The 24636-nt window shown below is 40.8% G+C and overlaps 1 protein-coding gene across 5 annotated transcripts in view; it reads right to left on the bottom strand.

Annotated features, from left to right (window-relative positions):
* Positions 1–24636, bottom strand: part of MPP7 (MAGUK p55 scaffold protein 7) — a 259109-nt gene that overhangs the window by 14919 nt on the left and 219554 nt on the right. For 3 of the 5 annotated variants that reach the window (XM_055147233.1, XM_055147235.1, XM_055147237.1), the window contains 2 exons: positions 22660–22683; positions 22039–22209 (listed from right to left, as the gene is read on the bottom strand). In XM_055147233.1, coding sequence (XP_055003208.1) covers positions 22039–22209; positions 22660–22683 — 195 coding nt within the window. The remainder of the gene's footprint in view (positions 1–22038; positions 22210–22659; positions 22684–24636) is intronic. The other 2 variants (XM_055147234.1, XM_055147236.1) reach the window with 1 other exon arrangement.

Genomic DNA, 24636 nt, shown 5'->3' with positions numbered 1-24636 from the left:
ACATGCCAAATCAGGTTGGATCTCCGGCACCTCATATGGTCCCTAATCCCTGCCATGAGTGATCCTTGAATAGAACTGAGTGTGGCCACCTCCTCTCTCCCCTAAAATAAAGCCAAAAACCAACAACACAAAACTCTATAAAAATTCTCAGCCTTCATTTACACAGAATTTAGACAATTGAGACATTTTCTTAAGTGACCCCTAAGTCTGCTGATATTACTGACTTGTTATTATTATTCCATGTAATTATGAGAAGTTGAGTGTTTTCATTGCTTTAGTTTCAGATTTTCTCTTCATTTCCTAAGTAAGTACAAGAAACTATTATCTGTAACAAATGTTTATAGGAGGAAAACTTATGTATACGGATGTATTTTCCAAATTAATTCACAGATAATGCATAAAAGTTCTTCTTTCTATAAACATGGCCGTCCAAAAGATCTATTGTCTGGATCTGAAATGGCAACTTATAATTAAAACCCAATAAAGGCAAATGAGTTTTTCTTTATACTCAATGCAGCATACATAAAGCATTGAAGCAATAAAACCCAGTGCTTAGTGCAGTACCTCAAAACAAATTCTATTGAAAAAGAATGATACAAAATATTGATAAAATGACAATATATTGTTCTGCCCCTCTCGGAGAGCTCGGCAAACTACCAAGAGTATCGTGCCCAAGTGGCAGAGCCTGGCAAGCTACCCGTGACGTATTCAATATGCCAAAACAGTAACAAAAAGTCTCACAATGAGAGACGTTACTGGTGCCCACTCGAACAAATCGATGAGCAATGGGATGACAGTGACAGTGACTATATATTACTTGGGAAAAGGTTTAACTTTGCCTCTATGGTAAAGTACTCTGAAGCTTCAACCACCTATTATACTTTCATTAATGGAGACTTTGGTTATTTCCTATAACTATAATGAGATTTGCAAAAATATTTTAAAGTAGCAAAAATATATATATATTTTTTAATTTATTTTTATTAGTTTATTTTTAATTAGAGAGTCATCGTGAGGGTAGAGTTACAGATCCATACATCTTTGTGTTCATGTTTCCCCCATACAAAGTTCGATAACCCATCCCTTCACCAGTGCCCATTCTCCAACACCAGTAAACCCAACATCCCTCCCCCCCCCCCACCCCCGTCCCCAGTCCCGTCTCACCCCACCCCACCCTGCCACTATGGCAGGGTATTCCCTTTTGTTCTCTCTCTCTGATTAGGTGTTGTGCTTTGCAATAAAGGTGTTGAGTGGCCATTGTGTTCAGTCTCTAGTCTGTATTCGGCCCACATCACCCTTCCCCCACATGACCTCCAGCCACATTTTACTTGGTGGACCCTTCCCTGAGTTACCCAGAATGAGAAACCAGCCTCCAAGCCCTGGAGACAACCTCCTGGTACTTATTTCTACTATTCTTGGGCGTTAGTCTTATAGTCTATTATTCTATATTCCACAGATGAGTGCAATCTTTCTATGTCTGTCTCTCTCTCTCTGACTCATTTCACTTAGCATGATACTTTCCATGTTGATCCACTTATATGCAAACGTCATGACCTCATTTTTTCTAACAGCTGCATAGTATTCCATTGTATAGATGTACCAGAGTTTCTTCAACCAGACATCTGTTCTAGGGCACTCAGGTTTTTTCCAGATTCTGGCTATTGTAAACAGTGCTGCGGTGAACATATAAGTGCATATGTCACTTCGACTATACTTTTTGGCTTCTCTGGGATATATTCCCAGCAGTGGTATTGCTGGGTCAAATGGGAGCTCAACCTCTAGTTTTTTGAGAATCTTCCATACTGTTTTCCAAAAGGGCTAAACTAGCCGGCGTTCCCACCAGCAGTGTAGAAGGGTCCCTTTCTCCCCACATCCTCTCCAACAGTGGTTGCTTTTGTTCTTTTGGATGTGTGCTAGTCTCTGTGGTGTGAGGTGGTATCTCATGGTTGTTTTGATCTGCATATCTCTGACGATTAGTGATGTAGAGCACTTTTTCATGTGCCTTTTGGCTATTCGTATCTCTTCCTTGGTAAAGTTTCTGTTCATTTCTTCGCCCCATTTTTTGATGGGGTTGGATGTTTTCTTCTTGTAGAGTTCAACCAGTGCTTTATATACCATTGATATCAACCCCTTATTTGATGGGTATTGTGTAAATATCCTTTCCCATTCTGTAGATAGTCTTTGTATTCTGGTCACTGTATCTTTTGCGGTGCAGAAGCTTTTTAGTTTAATGTAGTCCCATTTGTTGATCTCTGTTTTTACTAGATTGTTTAGTTCCGTGTCATCTTTGAAGATACCTTTATCTTCAATATCGTGGAGGGTTTTGCCGACCTTGTCTTCAATGTACCTTATGGTTTGTGGTCTGATGTTGAGGTCTTTAATCCATTTTGATCTGACTTTTGTGCATGGTGTCAGGTCGAGTTCTAAGCCCATTTTTTTGCATGTGGTTGTCCAGTTGTGCCAGCACCATTTGTTAAAGAGGCTTTCCTTGCTCCACTTCACATCTCTTGCTCCTTTATCAAAGATTAGATGATCATACATTTGAGGTTGTGTGTGGGGATATTCCACCCTGTTCCATTGGTCTGCAGCTCTGCCTTTGTTCCAGTACCATGCTGTTTTAATTGTTACCGCTTTGTAGTAAAGTTTAAGGTTGGGGAGGGTGATGCCTCCCATCATCTTTTTCCCAAGAATTGTTTTAGCTATCCGTGGGCGTTTATTGTTCCATATAAATTTCAGGATTGCTTGATCCGCTTCTTTGAAGAATGCCATGGGTATCCCTATAGGGATCGCGTTAAATCTGTATAATGCTTTGGGGAGTATTGCCATTTTGACAACATTGATTCTCCCTATCCATGAGCAGGGTATATGTTTCCATTTCCTCATGTCCTCTTTTATTTCATGGAGTAGAGTTTTATAGTTTTCTTTGTAGAGGTCCTTTACTTCTTTAGTTAAGCTGATTCCAAGGTATTTGATTTTCTGGGACACGATTGTGAACGGGATTGCTTTTTTCATGTCCCTTTCCTCTGTCTCATTGTTTGCATATAGGAAGGCCATGGATTTTTGGGTATTGATTTTATAGCCTGCGACTTTACTGTACAGGTCAATTGTTTCTAAGAGTTTCTTACTAGAGCTTTTAGGTTTCTCTAGGTATAGCATCATATCGTCTGCGAATAGTGAGAGCTTGATTTCTTCCTTTCCGATCTGAATCCCCTTAATATTTTTCTCTTGCCTGATGGCTATTGCTAATACTTCCAATACTATATTAAAGAGAAGTGGTGAGAGTGGGCATCCTTGTCTTATCCCCGATCTTAGAGGAAAGGCCCTTAGTTTTTCTCCATTGATGATAATGCTTGCCCTAGGTTCGTGGTAGATGGCTTTGACTATCTTGAGAAAAGTTCCTCCAAAACCCATTTTGGTGCAAGTTTTTATCATGAATGGGTGTTGGATCTTGTCAAATGCTTTCTCTGCATCTACTGATATGATCATATGGTTTTTATCGTTACTTTTGTTGCTGTGATGGATTATGTTGATTGATTTCCGAATGTTAAACCATCCTTGCATCCCCGGGATGAATCCCACTTGGTCAGGTGTATGATCTTTTTGATGAGTTGTTGGATTCTATTTGCTAGTATTTTGTTGAGGATCTTCGCATCGGTGTTCATCAAGGATATTGGTCTATAGTTTTCTTTGTTAGTGGTGTCTTTGTTTGCTTTTGGTATTCGGGAGATATGTGCCTCGTAGAAACTGTTCGGAAGGGTTCCTGTCTTTTCAATTTCCTGGAAAAGCTTGAGGAGAACTGGCAACAAGTCTTCTTTAAATGTTTGGAAGAATTCGCCGGTGAATCCGTCTGGACCTGGGCTTTTGTTTTTGGGGAGACTTGATTACAGTTTCGATTTCCTTGGTATTTATGGGCCTATTGAGGTATTTCATGTCTTCTTGGCTCAGTCTTGGGAGATTGTAGGAGTCAAGGAATTCGTCCATTTCTTTTTGGTTCTCTTGCTTCGTGGCATACAGACTTTCAAAGTAGTCTCTGATGATCCTTTGAATCTCCTTGGTTTCTGTTGTGATGTCCCCCTTTTCATTTCTGATTCGGTTTATTAGGGTTTTCTCTTTTTCTTTCTTTGTGAGTCTTGCTAGCGGTTTATCAATCTTATTTATTTTCTCGAAGAACCAGCTCTTTGTTTCATTGATCTTACGGATTGTTTTTCGGGTTTCCATATCATTAATTTCTGCTCTAAATTTTATTATTTCTTTCCCTCGATCTGGTTTGGGTTCCTTTTGCTGGTCCTCTTCTAAGATCTTGAGCTGCGAAGTCAAGCTATCTATATAGGCCCTTTCTTCCTTTCTGAGGAAGGCTTGCAGAGCTATAAATTTTCCCCTTAACACAGCTTTAGCTGCGTCCCATAGGTTCTGGTAGCTTGTGTCTTCATTCTCATTTGTTTCGAGGTATCTCTTAATTTCTTTCTTGATTTCCCCCGTGACCCACTCATTGTTCAATAGTGAGTTGTTTAATTTCCAAGTGTTTGATTTGGTTCTCCGCGTCTGTGCATGATTAACTTCCATCTTCAGTGCATCATGGTCTGAAAAGATAGTTGATACAATTTCTATCTTCCCAATTCTATTAAGGTATAATTTGTGGCCCAGAACGTGGTCTATTTTGGAAAACGTTCCGTGTACGCTGGAAAAGAATGTGTATTCTTTCTTTTTGGGGTGTATAGCCCTGTATAGGTCTATTAGCCCTGTCTCCTCCATTTCTTCCTTCAGGGCCATCGTTTCCTTGCTGAGTGTTGTTCTTGTCGATCTATCCAGAGGTGATAAGGCAGTGTTGAAATCTCCAACTACTATCGTGGTGCTAGTTATGTCCTCCTTAAATTCTGTTAGGAGTTCTTTTAAGTATTTAGCTGGTCGTTCATTAGGTGCGTACACGTTTAGGAGTGTGATTTCTTCCTGTTGTATATATCCCTTGGTGAATATAAAATGACCTTTGCTGTCCCTTCTGATCTTTTTCAGCCTGAAATCTATGCTATTGGTTACTAGTAGGGCCACCCCCGCCTTTTTTTTGAGGGGGCTGTTTGCTTGCAGGATTGTTTTCCATCCTTTGATTTTTAGTCTGTGTTTGTTCTGACTATTCAGATGTGTTTCTTGTAGGCAGCAGAAAGTTGGGTTTAGTTTCCGAATCCATTTTGCCACTCTGTGCCTCTTGATTGGTGCATTTAGCCCGTTAACATTAAGAGAAATTATTGTCATGGGATTTTGTGCCATTTTTCTGTAGGGTTTGTTGTTCTTATAGGTCTTTTTCCTTGTCTTATAGTAGCCCTTTGAGTCCTTCTTTTAAATTTGGCCTTGAGTCTATGAAGTTCCTGAGCTGTTGCTTCTCCATGAAATAGTGTATGGTTCCTTGAAGTTTAACTGAGAGTTTAGCCGGGTAGAGTATTTTTGGTGAGGCATTCATTTCATGAAGTTTTTTCACTATATCCCACCATTGTCTTCGGGCTTGGAGGTTTTCTTCTGATAGGTCTGCTGTGAATCTAAGGGGTGTGCCTTTGTATATGATTTCCTTCTTTGATCTTGCTACTTGCAGTATTGTGTCTCTATCCACGGCATCCATCATTCTATGATATGCCTTGGGGATTTTCTATTTTGGGTCCCTTTTAGCTGGCACCCTTCGGACTCCTTGTATCTGGATGTCCGCATTCTCTAGCTCTGGGAATTTTTTAGCAATGATGTCTTTAATGGTGCTTTTTTCACTGGGATTGGTTCCGTGTGGTTCCGGCACTCCCATGATTCTTATGTTGTTTCTCCTGAGGTCATCCCCTAGGACTCTAACTCGCTCTAGAGCCATTTTGAGGTCTTTTGCCATTATTTGTTGTTGCCTATATGCTTTGTGCAGCTCATCTTCAAGCTCACTGATTCTGTCTTCGGCTGTAGTCATTCTACTACTGAGGGCTCCTATGGAGTTTTTAATTTCATCTACTGATTCTTTTAGTTGCGTGACTTCTGTTCGTAGCTTTGAAATTTCTGCTCTCATTTCTTCCTGGATTATCTTGGTGGAGCGTTCCAATGCTGCATCCATATCCTCCCTTAATTTATTGGATGAACGTTCCATAGTTTGAGTTCGTGAACCATCCTCACAATTTCCTCTCTGAATTCTTTATCTGAGAGGAGGATGTATTTCTGGGAGGTCGCTGCTGAGGTTAGTGAGATGTTTCCTTGGTTCTCTCCTGCTGGTGGGGATTTTCTCTGTTTCTTCATGTTGTTGCGGGCAGGGGAAAAATATATGTTTTTAAGGACACTCATGGTCTAAAATGACTGAGCTTAAAGCAACATGTTTACAAATAATTTAGTCTTAAGGATGGTAAGTAGCACATTGAATTTAATCATGTAAATGCAGGTGGATATCAATTTACTTGAAAGGACAATAATATGTTATCAAGGAACTTCTCAGAATGAGATCAAAGCAAGTGGCAATCAGCCAAATAAAATTTTAAACTCAGTATTCATGTAACAGTCATAAAGCACTGATGATAAAAATCTATTTTTATTTAGGCTTAAATCTAGCATTAAATTATATTTAGATAAAAATCTATTGCAATGACCAAATACTATTCAATTTTGCTGTTGATCTTTGCACATCTTGGCACAAATATAAAAATGGCATATTATGTGGAAAGCTAGCTTTTACTGTGTGTTTACCTCCAATGTCCCTTCACTGCCTAACATGAAAATTGTTCCACATTTTCCCTCAGACATTTTTATGGTATTGGCCAGACTTGTTACTCTATCCAGCGAAAAAAAAAATATCAGAATTACTGAAGTCTGCAATAAATATCTGAACTGCTTTTGTTACCTGAAAAAACACACTCACTCATTTGATTTACTGCAAGAAAATCAAATGAAATCTCTAGGTATCCCTTGGATCAGACACACATGTTATAAAAAGTCGACTGATCATGTTGTCCCACTACTATTTTTGTTGCTAGGCATAAAAATGAAAACAATCATGCAATTATATTCACCCCAAATCTTATAATGATCACAGGAGTGGGTGGCTGTGTTTCTGTGTGAAGAGTGACAAATCTATTTACAAACCTACACTTAAAGCTCTCTAGGAAACAATGACAGAGTTTCAGCAACTTGGCATTTCATAGCAAGCCCCAGTAGAGGCTCAGGTTTTCTTTCCTGGGTTGCGTACATAATGGTTGAAAACCTTGTTAACACAGCATCTATTTGTATACATATATCAAGGAGGGGGAAAGGAAATGGGGAGGGGGGCTTGCTGAGTGTTTCGATTTGTTTTATATTTTTTGACAAAGCAGTTATTCACACCATACTTAGTGACTTAAGAGACTGCCACCTCTATCTCAGGGCCACGACAAGAATGTGGTAAAATTAAAAGGTTTAAAAATAAAATCAAGCCCAAGCCTTCCTTAGCTAAGAAGATGGCCTACTTCCCTTCAAAGTGCAACCTTTTCATTGGGGCTAGCATCTCCTAATTTAAGATCAGCACCAGGCCATGGAGGTAACCCAAAGGCTGGAAGCATATGCTTCAAGCTCAGTTCTTGCATGCCCCCTCCCCCAACCCCAAGCAGGGAGTGGCCCTCTAAGCACTGGATAGAATAGCTCCAAGTACTTGCAGATGTAGATGTCTCTTAAAAAAAAAATTGTGGGCCAGAGCAATAGCACAGCAGCTAGGGCATTTGCATTGCAAGCAGCAAACTGTGTTGTTCTATCCCCAGCATCCTATATGGTCCCCCCCAAGCACCACAAAGAGTGCAGAGCCAGGAGAAATCCCTGAGTATCGCCAGATGTGATCCAAAGGGAAAAAAAATGATAAATAAAAATTAAAATGTATTTTTTAAATTACTCCAGCTCCCAATTCTCCTAAACCTACTCTACTTTTGCTTTCTTCTACAACTTTTATCACCATCTAAAATTGATAGTAACTATCATTTACTATTATGAATATGCTATTTTTCTATCTTCTCCATTAGAATGCAAATAGCCATGAAGGCAAAAATGTATTATTCACTAACAAATCTAAATGTGCAGAAAAATGCCAGGTACAGTCAGATTCCATAAGAATCAGTTGACTGAATATAGTTGTGATTTATACCCAGAAATTAAACCTCAGTATAAACAGTTAAGAGAGACCAACAGCATAAGAACTGTAATTCTAATAAAGTTCACACAGAAGGATTATGATTTTAAACCCATCACATGCTTATAAATTCAATTATGGCCTTGGGGTTTACAGTTGTCAAAATATGATCCTTCACAGCAGACTAATTCCTACTACCTTCAATCGAAATTGCAAAAAAAGTTATAGCCATTCTGATAAACACATTAACATTTATACACTTAGTTCTGTGGGCTTTTCTCTTTACTTTGAGGTTTCGTTCTGCCATAGTTGTGTGGAAAAATGACTTATACATGTCTATGTTCCAAATACTTCTGCAAAGCAGACTAGGCAGTGCATGCAATGTAGCACAAAGGAAGGTGAAGCCGTACTTGATGTACAAGCTACACAGAAAGATTTATTCATGGTGTCCGCCTCTGCCCCATAACCAGACAGAACAAGTCAAACTGTCTGAATATCCACAAAATGAAATTTTATTCTTCTACGGGCTTCAACTATGAAGTGTTTTATTTAGCAGCTTAAAAAAAAAACAACACTAAAGCTTTCTCCTCATCCCCCCTGCACCCGCATTCATAAAAAACATACACACATTATTGGACTTTATTACTTTCCTTTTAAAAAGTCATGTTTCACTAAAGATAAAATATAGAAAAGCATACCACCACTGAAGGGCTGGAGAGTTGATTTGCAGCTGCTTTGGGGAAGAGAATTTTTGATGGAAAAGGGAAAATAACAGAAATTGTGACTGAAACACTTCACTGGCTAGAGTGTGGCTTGGAATAGTGATTTTATAAAATGGAGAGAAAAGTATCTGCCAGATCAAGCCCCCCAGATGTCCTTTTTTTTTTGTCCTATTAATAACCTGGTCTGTTTTGATTTCTTAGACATTGAGCCCCGGAACAAAAATCCTGCTCTGTATGCTAAGAATATATGGGAACAAATACCGTACTCCTTAATATTCACCTAATGATTTCATGGCAAATACCAGTATTCGCAGCAGCACTGAAATCTCTAGGAAAAAGTATGCAGCCTGAAGACGACCACTAGGCTTCTACTCTCCCACCCCTCAAAATGTGCTTCTGGAGCCCACAAACTGTTTCCTAAGGATATGAATTTTACAATCAGGAAACCAGAAGCCCTCAATCCAGAAGCAATGCAGAATTTCCCAAATCCAAGTCCACTGTTTGAAATGACACCTGCTAGTCGAGTTTATATAATCTGCACACTGAAATTCATCGTCAGCAGAAGCAACTTCGTGTGTTCCTCTTGTACATCCTGCAAGTGTTTTCAGACAATGAACAAGACTTACTTTGAACTAAAACCTCAGTGGGTGCCAAGAATTGGAGTAAGTCTTTACAACTATGCGTTATTTTTTCATGTTTCAGAGAAAGGCGCCCAGAGAAAATCTGAAAAGTGTGGGTGTCTTCTGGCTGTAGAAGAGCAGAAGAGTCGGGAATTCGGGCCATCTTGCCCCAGAGGCCTGCTGGTACCATCAGACCCGTCTGCCTGGTGGAACAGGTTAGACTGCATTTTGTCAGACAATGGGCTTCTGACCTGCCAAATGGTCACACAAACAAACAGGTTTTCTGAGCTGTGGTCTGTGCAGAAGATGGCAAACAACAGAAAATACCTTGAAGGACAGTTACAACCAGCCTGTCACTGGCTCCATGGAAAGCCTCAATGGGGGTGGGCGGATACACCCCCAATGCTGAGTCAGCAACATGGGCTCCATATCCTGCATTCATAGGTTGCTTGATTTCTGATACTCTGTGTTCTGGTGGGGCTGGGGCTTGGGGGAGGCACACAATGCCAAGCCAATGGGGAAGGCAGGGTAGCCTTGGTTGTGAATGGGGGGAGGAGCTTCCTGTTTGCTTAAAGAAAGGAGTCAATGGGCCAAGGAAGTTTGGGAACCTCCAAAGGAGCAGAACTATTTCTAAGCAGTTTGCAGTAAAGGTTTGGTTGCTGATGCAGTGCCAGGAAATGAACCTAGGGTGTCACTGCATGCAAGTATGTGCCCTGCCACTGAGCCACATTTCTGGCCCCTAGCTTAACTCTTTTGTATGACATGTTAGGTATTTCTCATAGAATCACAGTACCTACTAGTCACTTGGGTTTGATATGCAATGTGACAAAACATAGAAAACTTTTATTCTTTATTAAGCCTGTTCGTTACAGTGTCATTGATCTAAGATGTCTAAAAAATTCTGCATAATTAAAAATTATACCAGAATGTGCTCAAAAAAAAAGAAAGAAAGAAGAAGGACCCAGAAACTTTTAGTATCTAAAATTTTCATACAGGAATTTCAGAATAAAGACTAAACAACATGGTTGATGAGAGAGACAAACCAAACCTAAAATATCATCAAACAGAGCCAGAACAGTAGATGAAGGTCTTATGACCACTATAATAACCACATATAAAAAGAACAAAACTGAAAGATGATGCTTTAAAAAGAAAAAGGTGGAAAACATAAAAACATCAGCCATCTCGAAACCATCAAAGAAGATAATGGCAATGGGGTTTGCTTCTCCCAGTGGCCATGTACCTCACGACACCTGCATCAAAACCAGCAGCAATGGGGAAAAGCGAATTGCAGCTCCTAACTGGGCTGTGTCAGCAGCATCTGGGAGTTTGGGAGATATGCAGATTCTGACCTCCCTCCAGGCTACCAGATCTGAAGAATGGGAATAGGATACCTCAACTGCCTGGGAGAATTGGATGAGCTAAGAAGTAGGGGCTGGAGGTTGAAGAGCAAAGGCTGCTCTCTGAACAGGGACACTATTTCTGTCCAGCTGTCAGATCACCAGGCGGCAATCTGAAGACAGAGCAGACCTGAAAGGTCCAATGCCTTTTTTTTTTTTTTTAATGGCTGGGATGCTTGGCCAAAGTCTGCTGTCATTCAAGGGGACCTATTCAAGAGAGAAGGCGCAGGGTAGGGGAAGGACAGAATCCACTAAAAAACTGAGTTTAAATTTAAAATCTGAGTTGGGTGCTGGAGAAATGGTATGGGGGTTGAAGTGTCAGCCCCACGTATGGTCCTCTGAGCACTCAGGAATCATCTCTGAGCACAGAGTCAGGAGCAAACCCCAAACACAGCCAGGTATGGCTCAAATAAAAAATAACTAAATTGGGACCATTTGAAAGCAGCTTGGAAAAAAGCATGGGGTCAGGATCACAATGGAAACCTCTGGGCAGTGTATCAAAAGGAACAACCTGAGAATTCCTATAAACTAAAGTAGGCAATCTAGAGATTCTATTGCCAGAGCTTAACCTGGGGTAGCCACAGAGATCAGGAAGGACCCCAGGGACTTCCTGCTTGGCACAGGAAATCCTCCCGCCAGTGCTGAGAAGAATGTCCCCAGGCAGCAGCTAGGTCTCCTTGATCTGTATGGCCTGGGAATAAAACCCTGGCACTCTGGATCAAAATAAAGCTGGGATGAAATTAAACGTTTTCAGTTCCAGATAGAGATACAAGGGGTGGCGTCCATCTGAATGGCAGGTCTTGTCATGAGAAAGAATTCCAGGATAAGTTGGATAGTGGACAACAAAAGCAGGAAGATTGATGAAAGGAGTCACCAGAGCAGTCTCAAGGAAGAGTGAGGGCGCAGGTTTGGGGGCAAAGTATCATGAGGTTCTGGAGACAAGTAGCATGATTAGGGTGGTGCTAAAGTGGCACATCATCATTATTATCATCATCCTGTTGACTGTATTTTCTTCAGCGGTCTCAGTAATGTCTCCATTCATCCTAGGACTGAGATTTTAGCAGCCTCTCTTTACTCGTCTTTCCCAATGGTGCTGCATTGGTGGCTCTTTCAGGGTCAGGGGAATGAGACCCATCATTGTTACTGGTGTTGGCATATGAATACGCCATGGGGAGCTTGCCAGGCTCTGCCATGTGGGGAGGAAGCTCTCCGTAGCTTGCCAGGTTCTCCGAGAGGGAGAACTAGGCTATAAGATGTTGTGTTGCCACATTGCAGCCGCGCACTTCTGGGAGCTTGGGTTATAGCCTCTTCCACCCAGATCCCCCATTTTCCAGTAGCTAGGCAATCACACCCAGAAACTGCCCCTGGCACTGTGTAATCCCATAAGTGGCCAATATCCCGAGACTATAAAGACAATCAGATCAATTGGCTTAATATTTAGATCAGGACAAAGCAAAGATTTCTAACCCTAGAACACTTGAGGCACCTGGGTCTAAGAATCATGTGCTTATTTAGAGGTCACAGGTACCATTAGCATCTCCCGCAGCTAGAAGGAAGGTGAGTTGAAGTGTATTTGAGATGTAATAAACCATGACATAAGGATCAGGATGCCGCTCACTGTGCATGGCCAATGACTGGCTGGAGCTGGCGTTCAGCATGTTGATAACCTTACACTTGGGGGCTCAACACCTTTCTTTCTTCAGTGACACAAGAGAGGCCTTGATGTTTCTTAGGACAGATTTCCATACTGCGCCTCTGACCTCAGTGTTACTTCCAAAAGAAATGAGTTTCTCATTTCATCTTCTTTTCTCTCCTTTGGGCTTCTGTCCCCTAGAACATGATTTGTTGCCTCAGAACTATACAACCGATAACTAAGGCCCCACAGGGGCTGTCGGTGTATCTTGACGCGGTTCCTGAGAAGGACCCCAATGAAATCAAAGAGTTTTGAGAAATGAACTCAGGCTTAAACCACTACAAGTTTTTGACCAGACCAAAGTGTCACACACATCTTGTCATACACACGAATCTTCCTCCAGAGCATCCTGACAAAGACTATGTATGACTCTGAACCAGGCAACACAGATGGAATCTAACCAGGTCAAGCGCTTGCTGAAATATTTCACATTTCCTACATGAATATAATCACTTGTATCACTTGTCATCCTGTTGATCTTTGATTTGCTCAAGCGGGCGCCAGTAACATTTCCATTTGTCCCTGTCACGTGCGAGTGTCACCCAATGATATCTGCTCACTCCAGGAACAGGAAGAGTCTCAAAAAATTCAGGGTTTTGACGAAGAAGTCTGACCATCTCATTGGTGGGCGGTCTTTTGACGTCCCGTGGAATCCAGTCGGTAAAAGCTCTAGTCCAGCGGTCATCTCTGAATCACATTACATGTTCTGGCCCATCTGATTTTCGACGCCTTGGCAAAGGAACAGCGGAGATCGGAACTCTGGATTCCTTCTCTCACTTAAGTGAAACGTGATACTCCTAGCATGGCTCTTTCAATCACATGAATATAATAAAACCCACAATCTATGCCACATAATTCTTAAAACATTTAGGATACTGAACAAAATTTTTCAACACAACAAAGAATATGGTAAAGGTTTGGCAAGTGAATCTCCAATCAGCAGAGGTCAGTCTGAAAGATGGCTCTGATGCTGGAATCATCCAAAGAAATGAAATATTTTTCTCTGGGGACTGGAGAGCCACCCCAGTGGTACTCAGGGATTATTCCTGGCTCTGTATTTGGGGATCATTCCTTGTGATGCTTGTAGAACTATACAGGGTGTGAGGACTGAACCCAGGTTGGTTGTGTTTAAGGCAAGCACCTCACCAGTTGTAGTATTTCTTTAGATCCTAAAAGAGCTAACTTAACTCACTCCTATGAGGTAAAAAGAACAAAAAAACAAACCTCATAGAATGAATGGGAAAATAGAAAGGCCCAAGCAGAACTTCCATAGAAACTGAAAACAAAATCAGTAATTTCACAATTGAAAGAATATAACAAGTGAATGAAAAATTTTGCTTAGATCAGGAAAGTCACATCTTGAAAACAGGCCAACAGTAAAGACCAGATTTGAAAAGCAGAAAAAGCACTGGAAAAAAAAATCAGAGACCAGGAACATGTGAGACAATATTAAAGGGTCTAACATATGTGCTGCTAAAGTCCCAGAGTAGAAGAGAAATTAGTGCAAAACCTTTAAAATAAAAAATGGACAAAATTTCTGAAAAATTGGTGAAAGTTTACAGATATATAAATTTAAGGTGCTCAGAAAATCCAAACAGGTCAAACTCAAACTCAGTAAGAGAATAATATACTAAAAAATCAAAGATAAAGAAAAACTTGAAACTGGAGATTAATTACACACAGAGGCAGAGCTATTAGATAAATTTAAATCTACCAAAAATGTTCAAGTTGATCAAAAGAAGGCAGGGATCGATTAAACAAAAGGAAAAAAATCATTAAATAGATCTCAATCCAACCATACCCAGTGGTTCTACTGTGACACACCAATTACACTAGACTGGCTAACTAAGGCACAATGCTAAACTGTTTAAAAACTAACTGCATAGGGGCTGGATCAGTGGTAAGATAGTCAGTTGGCCAGTCATGCACATGGCTGACCTGGATTTGATTCTTGGCACCACATTTGGTTCTCCAGGCCCCACCAGGAGTGATCCCTGAGCACAAAGCTAAGAGCAAGCCCTGAGCACCACCAGGTGTGACTCCCCCAACCGAATAAACACATAAATGGGTTACAATAAAAAGAAAAAAACTGCCATGCAAATCAAAGGAAGCTCGAGTAGCTATATCACATAAAGCAGACCACAGCATAACTACGATTACTCAGCATATGAAAGAACAGTGCAGAATACAACTCTCAGTTCAGAAGTATTAATATCCTCAACGTGTATCTACTGATGAGCACAGTTTCTGACTGTACTGAGCAACGGGTAATGTGAAGAGCCAGACAAGGTTAAGAGGATTCCCAACAACAGGCAGAAATTTTGTAAGACTGTAGAGGGCCTTCAGTAGCATTACGGACTGGCCCGGCTTAAACACCATGTAGTGAAGCCTGACTTTCACACCCCACCCCCAAATAGGATACACTTGTGTGTGTGTGTGTGTGTGCATGTGGAATAGATAGAGACTAGCATTTTGTTTTTGTTTTGGGACCACACCTCACAGTATACAGGAAACACTTCCGGAAGGGCTCAGGGGACCATAGGAGGTGGCAGGGTGCAAACCCAGGCCAGCTGTACAGGGCAGGCACTCTGCCTTCTTGACTGTCCCTCCAGCCCCAGAAGGATGATTTTAAAGAACTGAAATTAAACACTTGCTCTTTGCCCCTAATGAAATGAAAGAAGGAATCAACAGAAAGATAATACCCAGGTATTTGGCGACTATATAACACACTACCAAACCAGGGTTCTTTGACAATGACCTCAATGTTTTACATATTTCAAAATGACATTTAATTTTCACACTCTGAAATGGATCCCAGAGAATTCTATGATTTAGATAAACACACATCGTGCAGTCGCCACCACATTCTATGAATACGGCAATCTCCATCTCCAGCGAGCCCCCTTTCTGCCCTTTCTAGCTGTCTTTTACCCTGTCCCTAGCTTTGACAAATAAATCTTTTAAACAAATGTCTTTCCTTCAGCTCAAGTGATTTTACTCAGGATCTCACAACATGCACAACAGGTGCTTTACCACTGGACTGCGTCCCTGACCCTGACGCATACATTCTTTCTGACCTTTGAATTCTGTCTTTGATGGGATGTCATAGAAACGGCATCATATAAAACGGATTTCTCTTTCTCTTGCTGACAGGAAACCACAAGATCTGAAGCTGCCATTTCGCAGACTCGGGGGGCCAAGCGAATGGCAGAGATCTGTGGGAAGGGGTTCAAAGCCCCTCTCAAGAGAGAGCAGGACTGCTCCGTTCTATCATCATTTCCTTCTCTGGGGTAGAGAAGCTCGCCAAGGCACAGGTAAACATGTTTTTTTCTTTTTGCTCAGAGGTTACTTCTGGCTCTGCTATCAGAAATTACTCCTGGCAGTTTTCATTTGGGGTGCCAGGATTGAACCTGGGTTGGCCTGCTTGCAAGGCAAGCACCCTGTCCATTCTATTTCTGCTCTGATCCCTTAAACTCTTGCTTTTTAGGCTCAACTACAAGAACAATGAGCAGAGAAATGTCTAAAAGGAAAGAGCTCAATGACGCTCTCAGCATATTAGTGACCATTTCTGATCTGCCACAAACCAGCTTCAGTCCATGTTAAACGTGTCTGTCCTACTCTTTGGGAGGTAGGACCAACCAAAGGGTGTCCTGAGAAGCCAGGGACAGCCAGTCGCCTCTGCCTCACCATCCCTAGTGAGGGCACCAATGCATTCTATAGCTGTAGCTTTGTTCATGTGGTACAACTGGGATTGGACTTAGTGTCTGCTTAGTGGACTTAGTATCTGCTTCTGAGCTATGCCACATTGACAAAAGAACAGGAGTCCTGCTCTTGGATCAAACCTATAATGATCAGAATTTCTTCTTCTGCAGCGCAACTTTTCCTGCAGGAAGTGTGCTCACAGCAGTAGGGAGCACTGTCTAACAAAACTTGCGGTTACTTTGAGGAAGCGTGAGGCCAGTGGCCCCCACTCCTTGGCCTCTGGAAGAGTGCCAGGTAGTGGCAATTTGTTTCCCTAACCATCAATTGGTTTTAATGGCTTCTGTGTTTTACTCCTATTCTTCTCTGGAGCCCTGTTCACATTCATAGTTAGCCTTATCCCGAGGAAAGGATTTTCATTATTAATTCCTATGGTGGGGGGGGGGGGGAGATCCTTTATTTTGCCTTTCTATTTTGATGAAATTCCCCATGGGAAACCATTAGAAATTACAATTTCTCAGAGAGCATCATCTAGAAGTAAAGGGAAACAGAACTGTACTCTCCATCCTTCTATCACAGTCTCCCTCTTGATTGAGAAGCAGGGGATGCAATAGGGACCAAGAGGTGTTGCTCAGAGACAGAGCTGGTGGGAGATGTGGGGGTGGGGCCAGGGATTTGGGACCCCCAGTGAAGCAAGAGAGAGGATTCTGAATTGGGAATTGCTCAGACTCTCCTCAGCCCTACTCTAAAAAGTGAATATTGAACCATAGTAAGCTTTATGGTCGAAATGGATGGAGAGTATTTTTCTAGAGATCGGCACTGTAAGTATTTAAATTTTTTTTACTTTTATAATTAAAGTTCTTTATTTTTAATCAGCATAATGATAGTTTCAGGTGTACAATATAAGATAATATTTATATATAGGGATACAGTCCTCACAAGAAGGATGGTGAACATTCCTGACTGTAACAGGGTGTTTTAATTCTTTTTCCTAATCTTTTTGGCTTTTTGGGTCACACCTAGCAATGCTCAGGGGTCACTCCTGATTCTGCACTCAGAAATTACTCCTGGCTGTGTTGGGGTGACCATATGGGATGCCAGGGATGGAACCTGGGTTGCCCATGTGCAAGGCAAATGCCCTACCTGCTGTACTGTAGCTCTGGCCTCTATGTCTAGTGCATTTTTTTCTTTTGATGAAAAAGTACTAAGATGTCTCTTTAAGCAACTTTCAACTACATAACCCCAAATGGCCATGGCTACCTACCATCACCCTAAAGGGAAAAGGATACCAGATGTTGATAAATTGCCTTAAATCTGAACTTCTTAAAATTATTTGGCCAATTGCCCATTTTCCGCCCACACCCATGCGCCCCAAATCTACCTTCTCTAAGTGATCAGAAAATACTGTTGGGGACTGCTCAGGACCCTGAACAAAAGAGGACCCCGAAACCTTTACCCTGGACAAACCGGAAAATTCCATTACCAGCTTTGCATGACCTGAGGCACAGGTGCCCTTGTGACAAAGGAAATAGCTAAACTCAAGAAGTAAAAGTAGCCCAGGGCAGTTAACTAAGAGACCCCAAAAAGCCCGTAAAGTAGAATGCCTTCCTCTACACAAAAAGCCTTGTGCATTCCTCCTGCCAGATGCTCCTGCCAGATAAACCCTTGTCTTGCCCTCCCCACTATTTCTCAACCTACTCTTGGAGAATGTTGTAAGCCCACCAAAGTATGCCCCGAACCTTTCCTTATTTGGTCTGAGAAGACACTTCCCTGATGATTGACAACTTATGTACCAACCCCCTGCTAAGAAAAGTATAAAACCAGCATGGCTGTTAATAAAGTTGCCCTTGATCGGCATGTGTCGTCTTGGGCCCCCTGTTTACTAACCTCACTAGTCTTATTTCAGATCGGGACCCTCACAGAATCCAGCCAATTAGGAGCGCTTTCCACTGTTGTCTCTCCACGGGCCGGAGAGATCTCCAGGGGAACGCGCAAAATACCTCCCACCTGAGGCTACAGCTTCCCTCTCTCACTCGATCACACGCCCAGAAAGGGGCCATTTTCCAACTCTGGGAAACAGTGGCTATGACAGAAGATGGTACCTAGCAACTTCTTCACGTGTCCAAGAACTGCACTGCAGAGGCAGTAACTACATCACAGCTGCTCTGCTGGAAAGAGCATCGGGCAGAAACACACCCTTTGTTCGTGCTTGCCATTTGCTTCCAGGGCAGCCAGTACATTAAAAAATGTGCTAGTAGGAAGAAGAGCCGAGAAAACGCAGGGCAATCCAGAAGGTTAAATGACTTGATAACCTCAAAGCTCTATCTGGTTTGTCCTGAAACCTAACTTCTTCTTTGGAAGAAAAAAGCAAATCCCCAAGCACTTCCTTACATCCTTATGGAAGAGGAAGCCTCAACTCGCCTAGCCAGCTGCTGTGAGCAGCCCCCTTTTTGGCTGTCCCCCCATGCTACATTTTTAATTCATTAACATTCCAGCGAATTTCTGGTCTCCTTATGATAAAACAGAAGTTAACAACTGTCCAACATTATAGATTCTGCCCCAGGCCTTAGGCTCCCGGAGACTAGAAGATAACATTAAAAGCCAAATAGATGACCCAAAAGAGCTAAACCTGACAGACTACTCTGTAAGGTCCCTGCAATCTTTGTGACTTTCCTGTCCCTTGATAAGTAAGGTAAAGACCCCCCACTCCCTACAGACACACAGACACACAGACACACAGACACACAGACACACACACACACACACACACACACACCTAGCCACAATTACCCTAGCCCTAGACTACATTCCTCCCCAGCTGGGGGGTTTCCTTCTCTTTCCCTTCTACTTTCCAATAAACCTTTCTACTCCCAGAAGTCTGAGGCTCTTTATTACTCCATATTTTGAACCTGGGAGCCGTGGACCAACAGAGACCCGCCATCGCCGCTCTTGCATCCCTTATCTTCTCTGAAATAAAGCAACAGGAAGGCAAACCTGAGCTTTGTACTCCAGACTGCAATAAAATGCTTTTTCCCTTGGAAAAGCTCAAGTGGATCCTGTAACCTGCTGGTTCACCAGGCAATGGACAGACATTCAGATTCTGTGTCTTTGAACATCATTACATGCTGTATGATCTAGCTCCTTGACCTGGTTATTTTGTAACTGAATTTGGTGCTTTATGACCCACATTATCCATTTTGCCCTCTCTACCCTTAGGATACCAATCAGTTTGTTCTTGTGTCTGTGGGCTTGGTTTGTTATAGCAGTGTTTTGTTAGGATTCTACATCTAGGTGAAATCATACAATATTTTCCAACTTATTTCACTTACTCAAAAGTTTATCCATTTTGTTGCAAATAGTAAAATTTCCTTTTCATGCCCATGTAATCACTATGTCATACTGTCTCACTGTGATCCCTTTCATCGATTTGCTTGAGTGGGCACCAGTAACGTCTCCATTGTGAGATTTGTTGTTACTGTTTTTGGCATATCGAATACGCCACGGGTAGCTTGCCAGGCTCTGCCATGAGGGTGGGATACTCTTGGTAGCTTGCCGGGCTGTCCGAGAGGGATGGAGGAATCAAACCTGGGTTGGCCACGTGCAAGGCAAACACCCTACCCACTGTGCTATCTTTCCCCTATATTAGAAAACACATTGTAAACTATTTTGTCTAATATGGGGAAATGTGGTATGTAACTATGTGAATGTGAATATGCATTTCTAAATAATCTGGAGTGGAGTCACTGGGATTTTTTTGGGGGGCCATACCTAGTGGGACTCAGGGCTTATGTAGGGTTTGCTCCTGACTGTATCAGGGATCACTCCTGGCGGGGCCAGGGGACCAAACAGGATGCTGGGGATCAAACTCAGGTCGGCCATTTGCAAGGCAAGTTTCTATACACTGTGCTATCCTTCTGGCCCTGGAGGCACCATTTCTAAGCAAACAAAGACATATATCTTATAGGTTGTCTAAAAAAATAAGTTGTTTAAATAAAAAATAAAAACATAAGGCTGGAGTAATAGTATAATGTGAAGGGTGCCTACCTTGTGTGAAGTTGAACCGAGAATCCCATAGGGTCCTCTACCTCCACCTGAGTGATCCCGAGCACAGAACCAGGAGTAATCCCTGAGAACTACTAGATGTGGCCCCCAAACAAAAAAATTAGCCAAAGAATGGAATGCCTATGAAACGATCATTTCCAGTGCCTCCAATAGAAGAAACACTTCATTTTTCACTAGTTGCCACTGTTTGTCTGAATTAAGTAAACATACTGGGATCTTTCAAAGAACTCCTTAATGGAAGGGGTGATTCCTTAACTTTCCCATGTATTCTCATCTCCCTCACTGTCATCATCAGTTTGTAAAGGAACAGTTAATAAGAGACACCATGCTCCTTTATGAAAGAATCTTCCCAGAATCATTGGTTTTAATCCTTGGCAGGTAAGCATCCCTACACTTAAAAAAAAATACATAAATACATGACAACAGTTTATACTACTGGTGGCTCAAGTTTGGCTGTTGCTTAATGAACTGACAGCAGTACTGGCCTCTGACTTAAAGAAACATGAGACAGGCTGCAGAGGGGAATTCGGAGACCGCCCTCACTCACGTCTGCCTGTGAAGGCTGGAAGGACAGATGTTAGACTGTCCATGCGAATCAAACTAACCTAATACTTACGAAAATCCCCCCCACACTTATTAGCTACTTTTATCAATTTTGTGAATGAACTCTTCAGCTTTAACTACTATAGAATTCTGATATTTCAAAGATCTGAATGCAACTGGGAAAATATATTGTTTTAAGACCAACAGAAAATTGTAGTGTATTAAGTTTTCACTCTTTTCTCCTCAAGTTCCACCAAATACCAGAACAGTTCTTTTTTCCTTTAGCTTTTTGGGTCATACCAGGCAGTACTCAGGGAACCCTATGGGATGCTAGGGATGGAACCCAGGTAAGCTGCTTGCAAAGTGAACGTACTACCTGCTGTACTACTGCTCTGGCACCCCTGCATCAGTCTTCAGAGACACTTTGTAAAATTATTGATTACTATTAAGATTTTGGAAAGAACTGACTTTTTTTACTTAAAAAAAAAATGGAATCACCATGAGATAGACAGTTCCAAAGGTTCCAGATGATCAGGTTTCATTCATATAATGTCCCAACACCTAAGCGTCTACCAGGGTATCTTTCCCACCATGAATGCCACCAGTTCTTTCCCTCCCTCCCTCTCCTTTTGGGCACATGGTTCACAAATACAGATAAGACATGTGCATATGTGGTGAAAATATATTTAAAAATTTTTTTTATTAGAGAATCACTGTGATGTACAGTTGCAAACTTATGAACTTTTATGTTAGCATTTCACTCATACAGTGATCATTTACCCATCCCTCCACCAGTGCCCATTCTCCTCCACCAACGATCCCAGTATCCCTCTCACCACCCCCACCACGTCCCCCACCACCCCACCCTGCCTCTGAGGCAGGGCATTCCCTTTTGGGTATTGTAGTCTGCAATAGAGGTATTGAGTGGCCTTCATGTTTGGTCTACAGTTTACTTTCAGCTTGCATCTTCCAACCTGAATGGGTCCTCTCAATACCCTCTACTTGGCATTCCCTTCTCTATCTAAGCTGCCTATGTGGTGAAAATATTTTTTAAAACTTTAATAAAATTTATTTATGACTAAAATTTTTAAAAAGATGCTTTATAAGTCTTCAAGTACCATGTTCAAGCTACTTTTTTTTCAAGCAACTTAATATTTTAAGTTAAAATTGAAATTTTAAAAAGACCCACAAAAATACTTACCAACCAAGACCACAAGTCTGTACTTGTCATTAGTTTGTCGCCGATAAGGTGTTACTTCTTCATAGGTGGGTACATCAGCAGTATCGTACTGGTCACTCTTCTTGCATTCATACATAGATTTATTTGTTTTCTTATCTTTCCTACTAAGACGGAAGCTTCTCCTGAAACCAGCTGCCAATTAAAAACATTATTTTTACTCTGAGTAATAAGAACGAGAAACTGAAACCTCTCAAAGGCTTATTTTAAAACCTCTCAAAGTTGGGTTAGGTTTTTATCCATCACAACATTATTATAAGTGCATTAGTGAAAAAAATAAAAGGATATTATTAAAAGCATCTTTGTATTGAAAAATAGCGATGAACAAGTATCATCTAACACTTTTGGTAGTTATAATTCAAATTTCATCTGGTTCTACAAATCATGCTGTTCTTTTTAGAAATCAATGTGTTATATAACTATGTAATAAAGCAAAATAAGTCAGTAATTGAAAATTTATTATGTACTAGTGAACACTTGGTAAGGTTAAAAACATGATAGCAACACTTAAAATATGAACAATGAATTATTTGATTTAAGAATACTTGAATCATTTGTAGACTTAAGTGTAGCCTAATAACATACCTGTGGCACAAACAGCATCTATTGCTAAATAAAAAGAAAATTAAATTAAAGAGAGCAGAAGATCAAATATGGTATGTATTTATACCATACTATCAGCCTACTCAAGGGTCAGGCTGATAGTACCAGCCAAAAAAATCCAGCGTGTTACAAAGAGAAATTTTGTTAATTTTTATGAGACTCCAAACTTGGAGTAAATGACCAAGGTTCTTTTTTGTTTTGTTGCCTTTTTCAAACTATAGACATTCCAGACTTTTATAGTTTGAAGCCCATTTAATTTGGAAGTTCTATAATTTCAATTGTGTCTTAATAGGTTAATGGCCTTTTACTAAAATAATGATTTTTAATATGTATTCCTTTTTTTTTTTTGCAAAGCTTTTTCCAACTCTGAGCTAAGATTCAACAAATAAACTTTAAAGGATTCCGTTTCTTAGCTGATTTCCATTTTATTCTGCTTGCTTTACAATGTTCACTCACTGTTCTGCTTTTATTTTCCTTTCTCGAACAGTAGTGATTACCATACACCATTACAAAATTTAGGAGACGTGCATTCAATCTTCATCCCAACTAGTCTTTGACTCTTTTAAAATCCAGATTTTTAGGGAAAGAAAACAGATCTGTTTCTTTGTAGAGAGGAGAGAAGGGGGGGGGTGAGCCACACCTGGCAGTGCCCAAGGGCTACTCCTAAATCAGTGCTCAGGGTTCACTACCAGCAGTGCTGGAAAATCATACATTGTTACATATTGAACCTGAGCCCCTTGCATGAGAGGCATGTGCCGCTGATCTATTTCCCCAGCCAAAACAATCTGCTTAACAGATATATTTTCTATCACTGCTCAATAGCAACAAAAATACAAGTACATTTTAGAATGTATAATAATATTCTCTTTAAAAAGAATATGAATAAAATTTAAATAGAAAGCTCATAAAGCAGTATTTAAAAATGAAACCTAAGAATTTAATAACAGATCTGAGAAAATTTTAGAAAACAGAAAAATATACCAGTGAACTTAAGATATCAAGAGAATTCTAAATAAAGACATTATTACAAAAACATTATCGATGAGTTCAGAGTTCTGTAACTTACCTTTTAGATTCAGAGTTTAATGAAAACCACCCAGGATATTCAGAATAGAATGACAAATGTTCATCTAAATATATTCCTGTGGCCCACCAAGAAACAATCTGATTTTGAGGGTTATTTGAGGGAAAACGTTTCGGAGGATTTGAAACAAGGAAGAGAATTGCTCCGAAGTTCTCACCAAAGGTAGAAGGTAAAAAGGAGAAAGCAAATAGGACAAGTGACAAAACACATTGGCACTTTGCATAAAAAAGAAGAGATTCTAACTATTAGTGTCATAGTGGCCCCTCCTCTATCTTAACTACCTTTGTAATGCTCTAAGTCAAAGTGTTTCAATAAAATAAAAAATTTTTTTTAAAAAGAAAAGATTCAAAGGAAGAAACAAGGAAAATGTGCTAATTCAGTATCTTAGGGTTAAGAAAGAATGTATGAATTATGCAATCATACTGCCAAGACAATTAAAACTTATTTATTTTTAGTGGTTTTCCATCACCTCTCTTCTTAATTTAGTTATTCCATCCCAATCCCACTTCCAGCTCAAGTCACCAGTGACTGCAGGTCTGGGCTCCATTATAAAATGGGAGCTAGTATAAGACAAAAACAAACGAACACACACACAAAAAAATGTTGAATTGCTCTTATGACTATTTCAGAGAGTTTGAACTTCAGGTTCCCATGGTTCTTACCTAAGGGGAAGCAATTCAGGTTAAGCACAGAACTAGAATTTCCTTCACAAATATGCAAATCACTGAAAATTTATCACATGGAATTGGACCTATTTAGGACATGTGCCACAAAGTGAATGAAGATCTAAAGTGACAACCCGACCTTTCCAATTAGTGAGTCTCAGCTAAATTCTGAAATTTTTTTGGAGTGTGGAGAGGGTCACACTTAGAGCT

This window comes from Sorex araneus, chromosome 9 (genome assembly GCF_027595985.1).
Source record: "Sorex araneus isolate mSorAra2 chromosome 9, mSorAra2.pri, whole genome shotgun sequence".
Taxonomy (NCBI): Eukaryota; Metazoa; Chordata; class Mammalia; order Eulipotyphla; family Soricidae; genus Sorex; species Sorex araneus.
The sequence above is the reverse complement of the archived record's forward strand: the minus strand, read 5'-3'. Positions and strand labels throughout refer to the sequence as shown.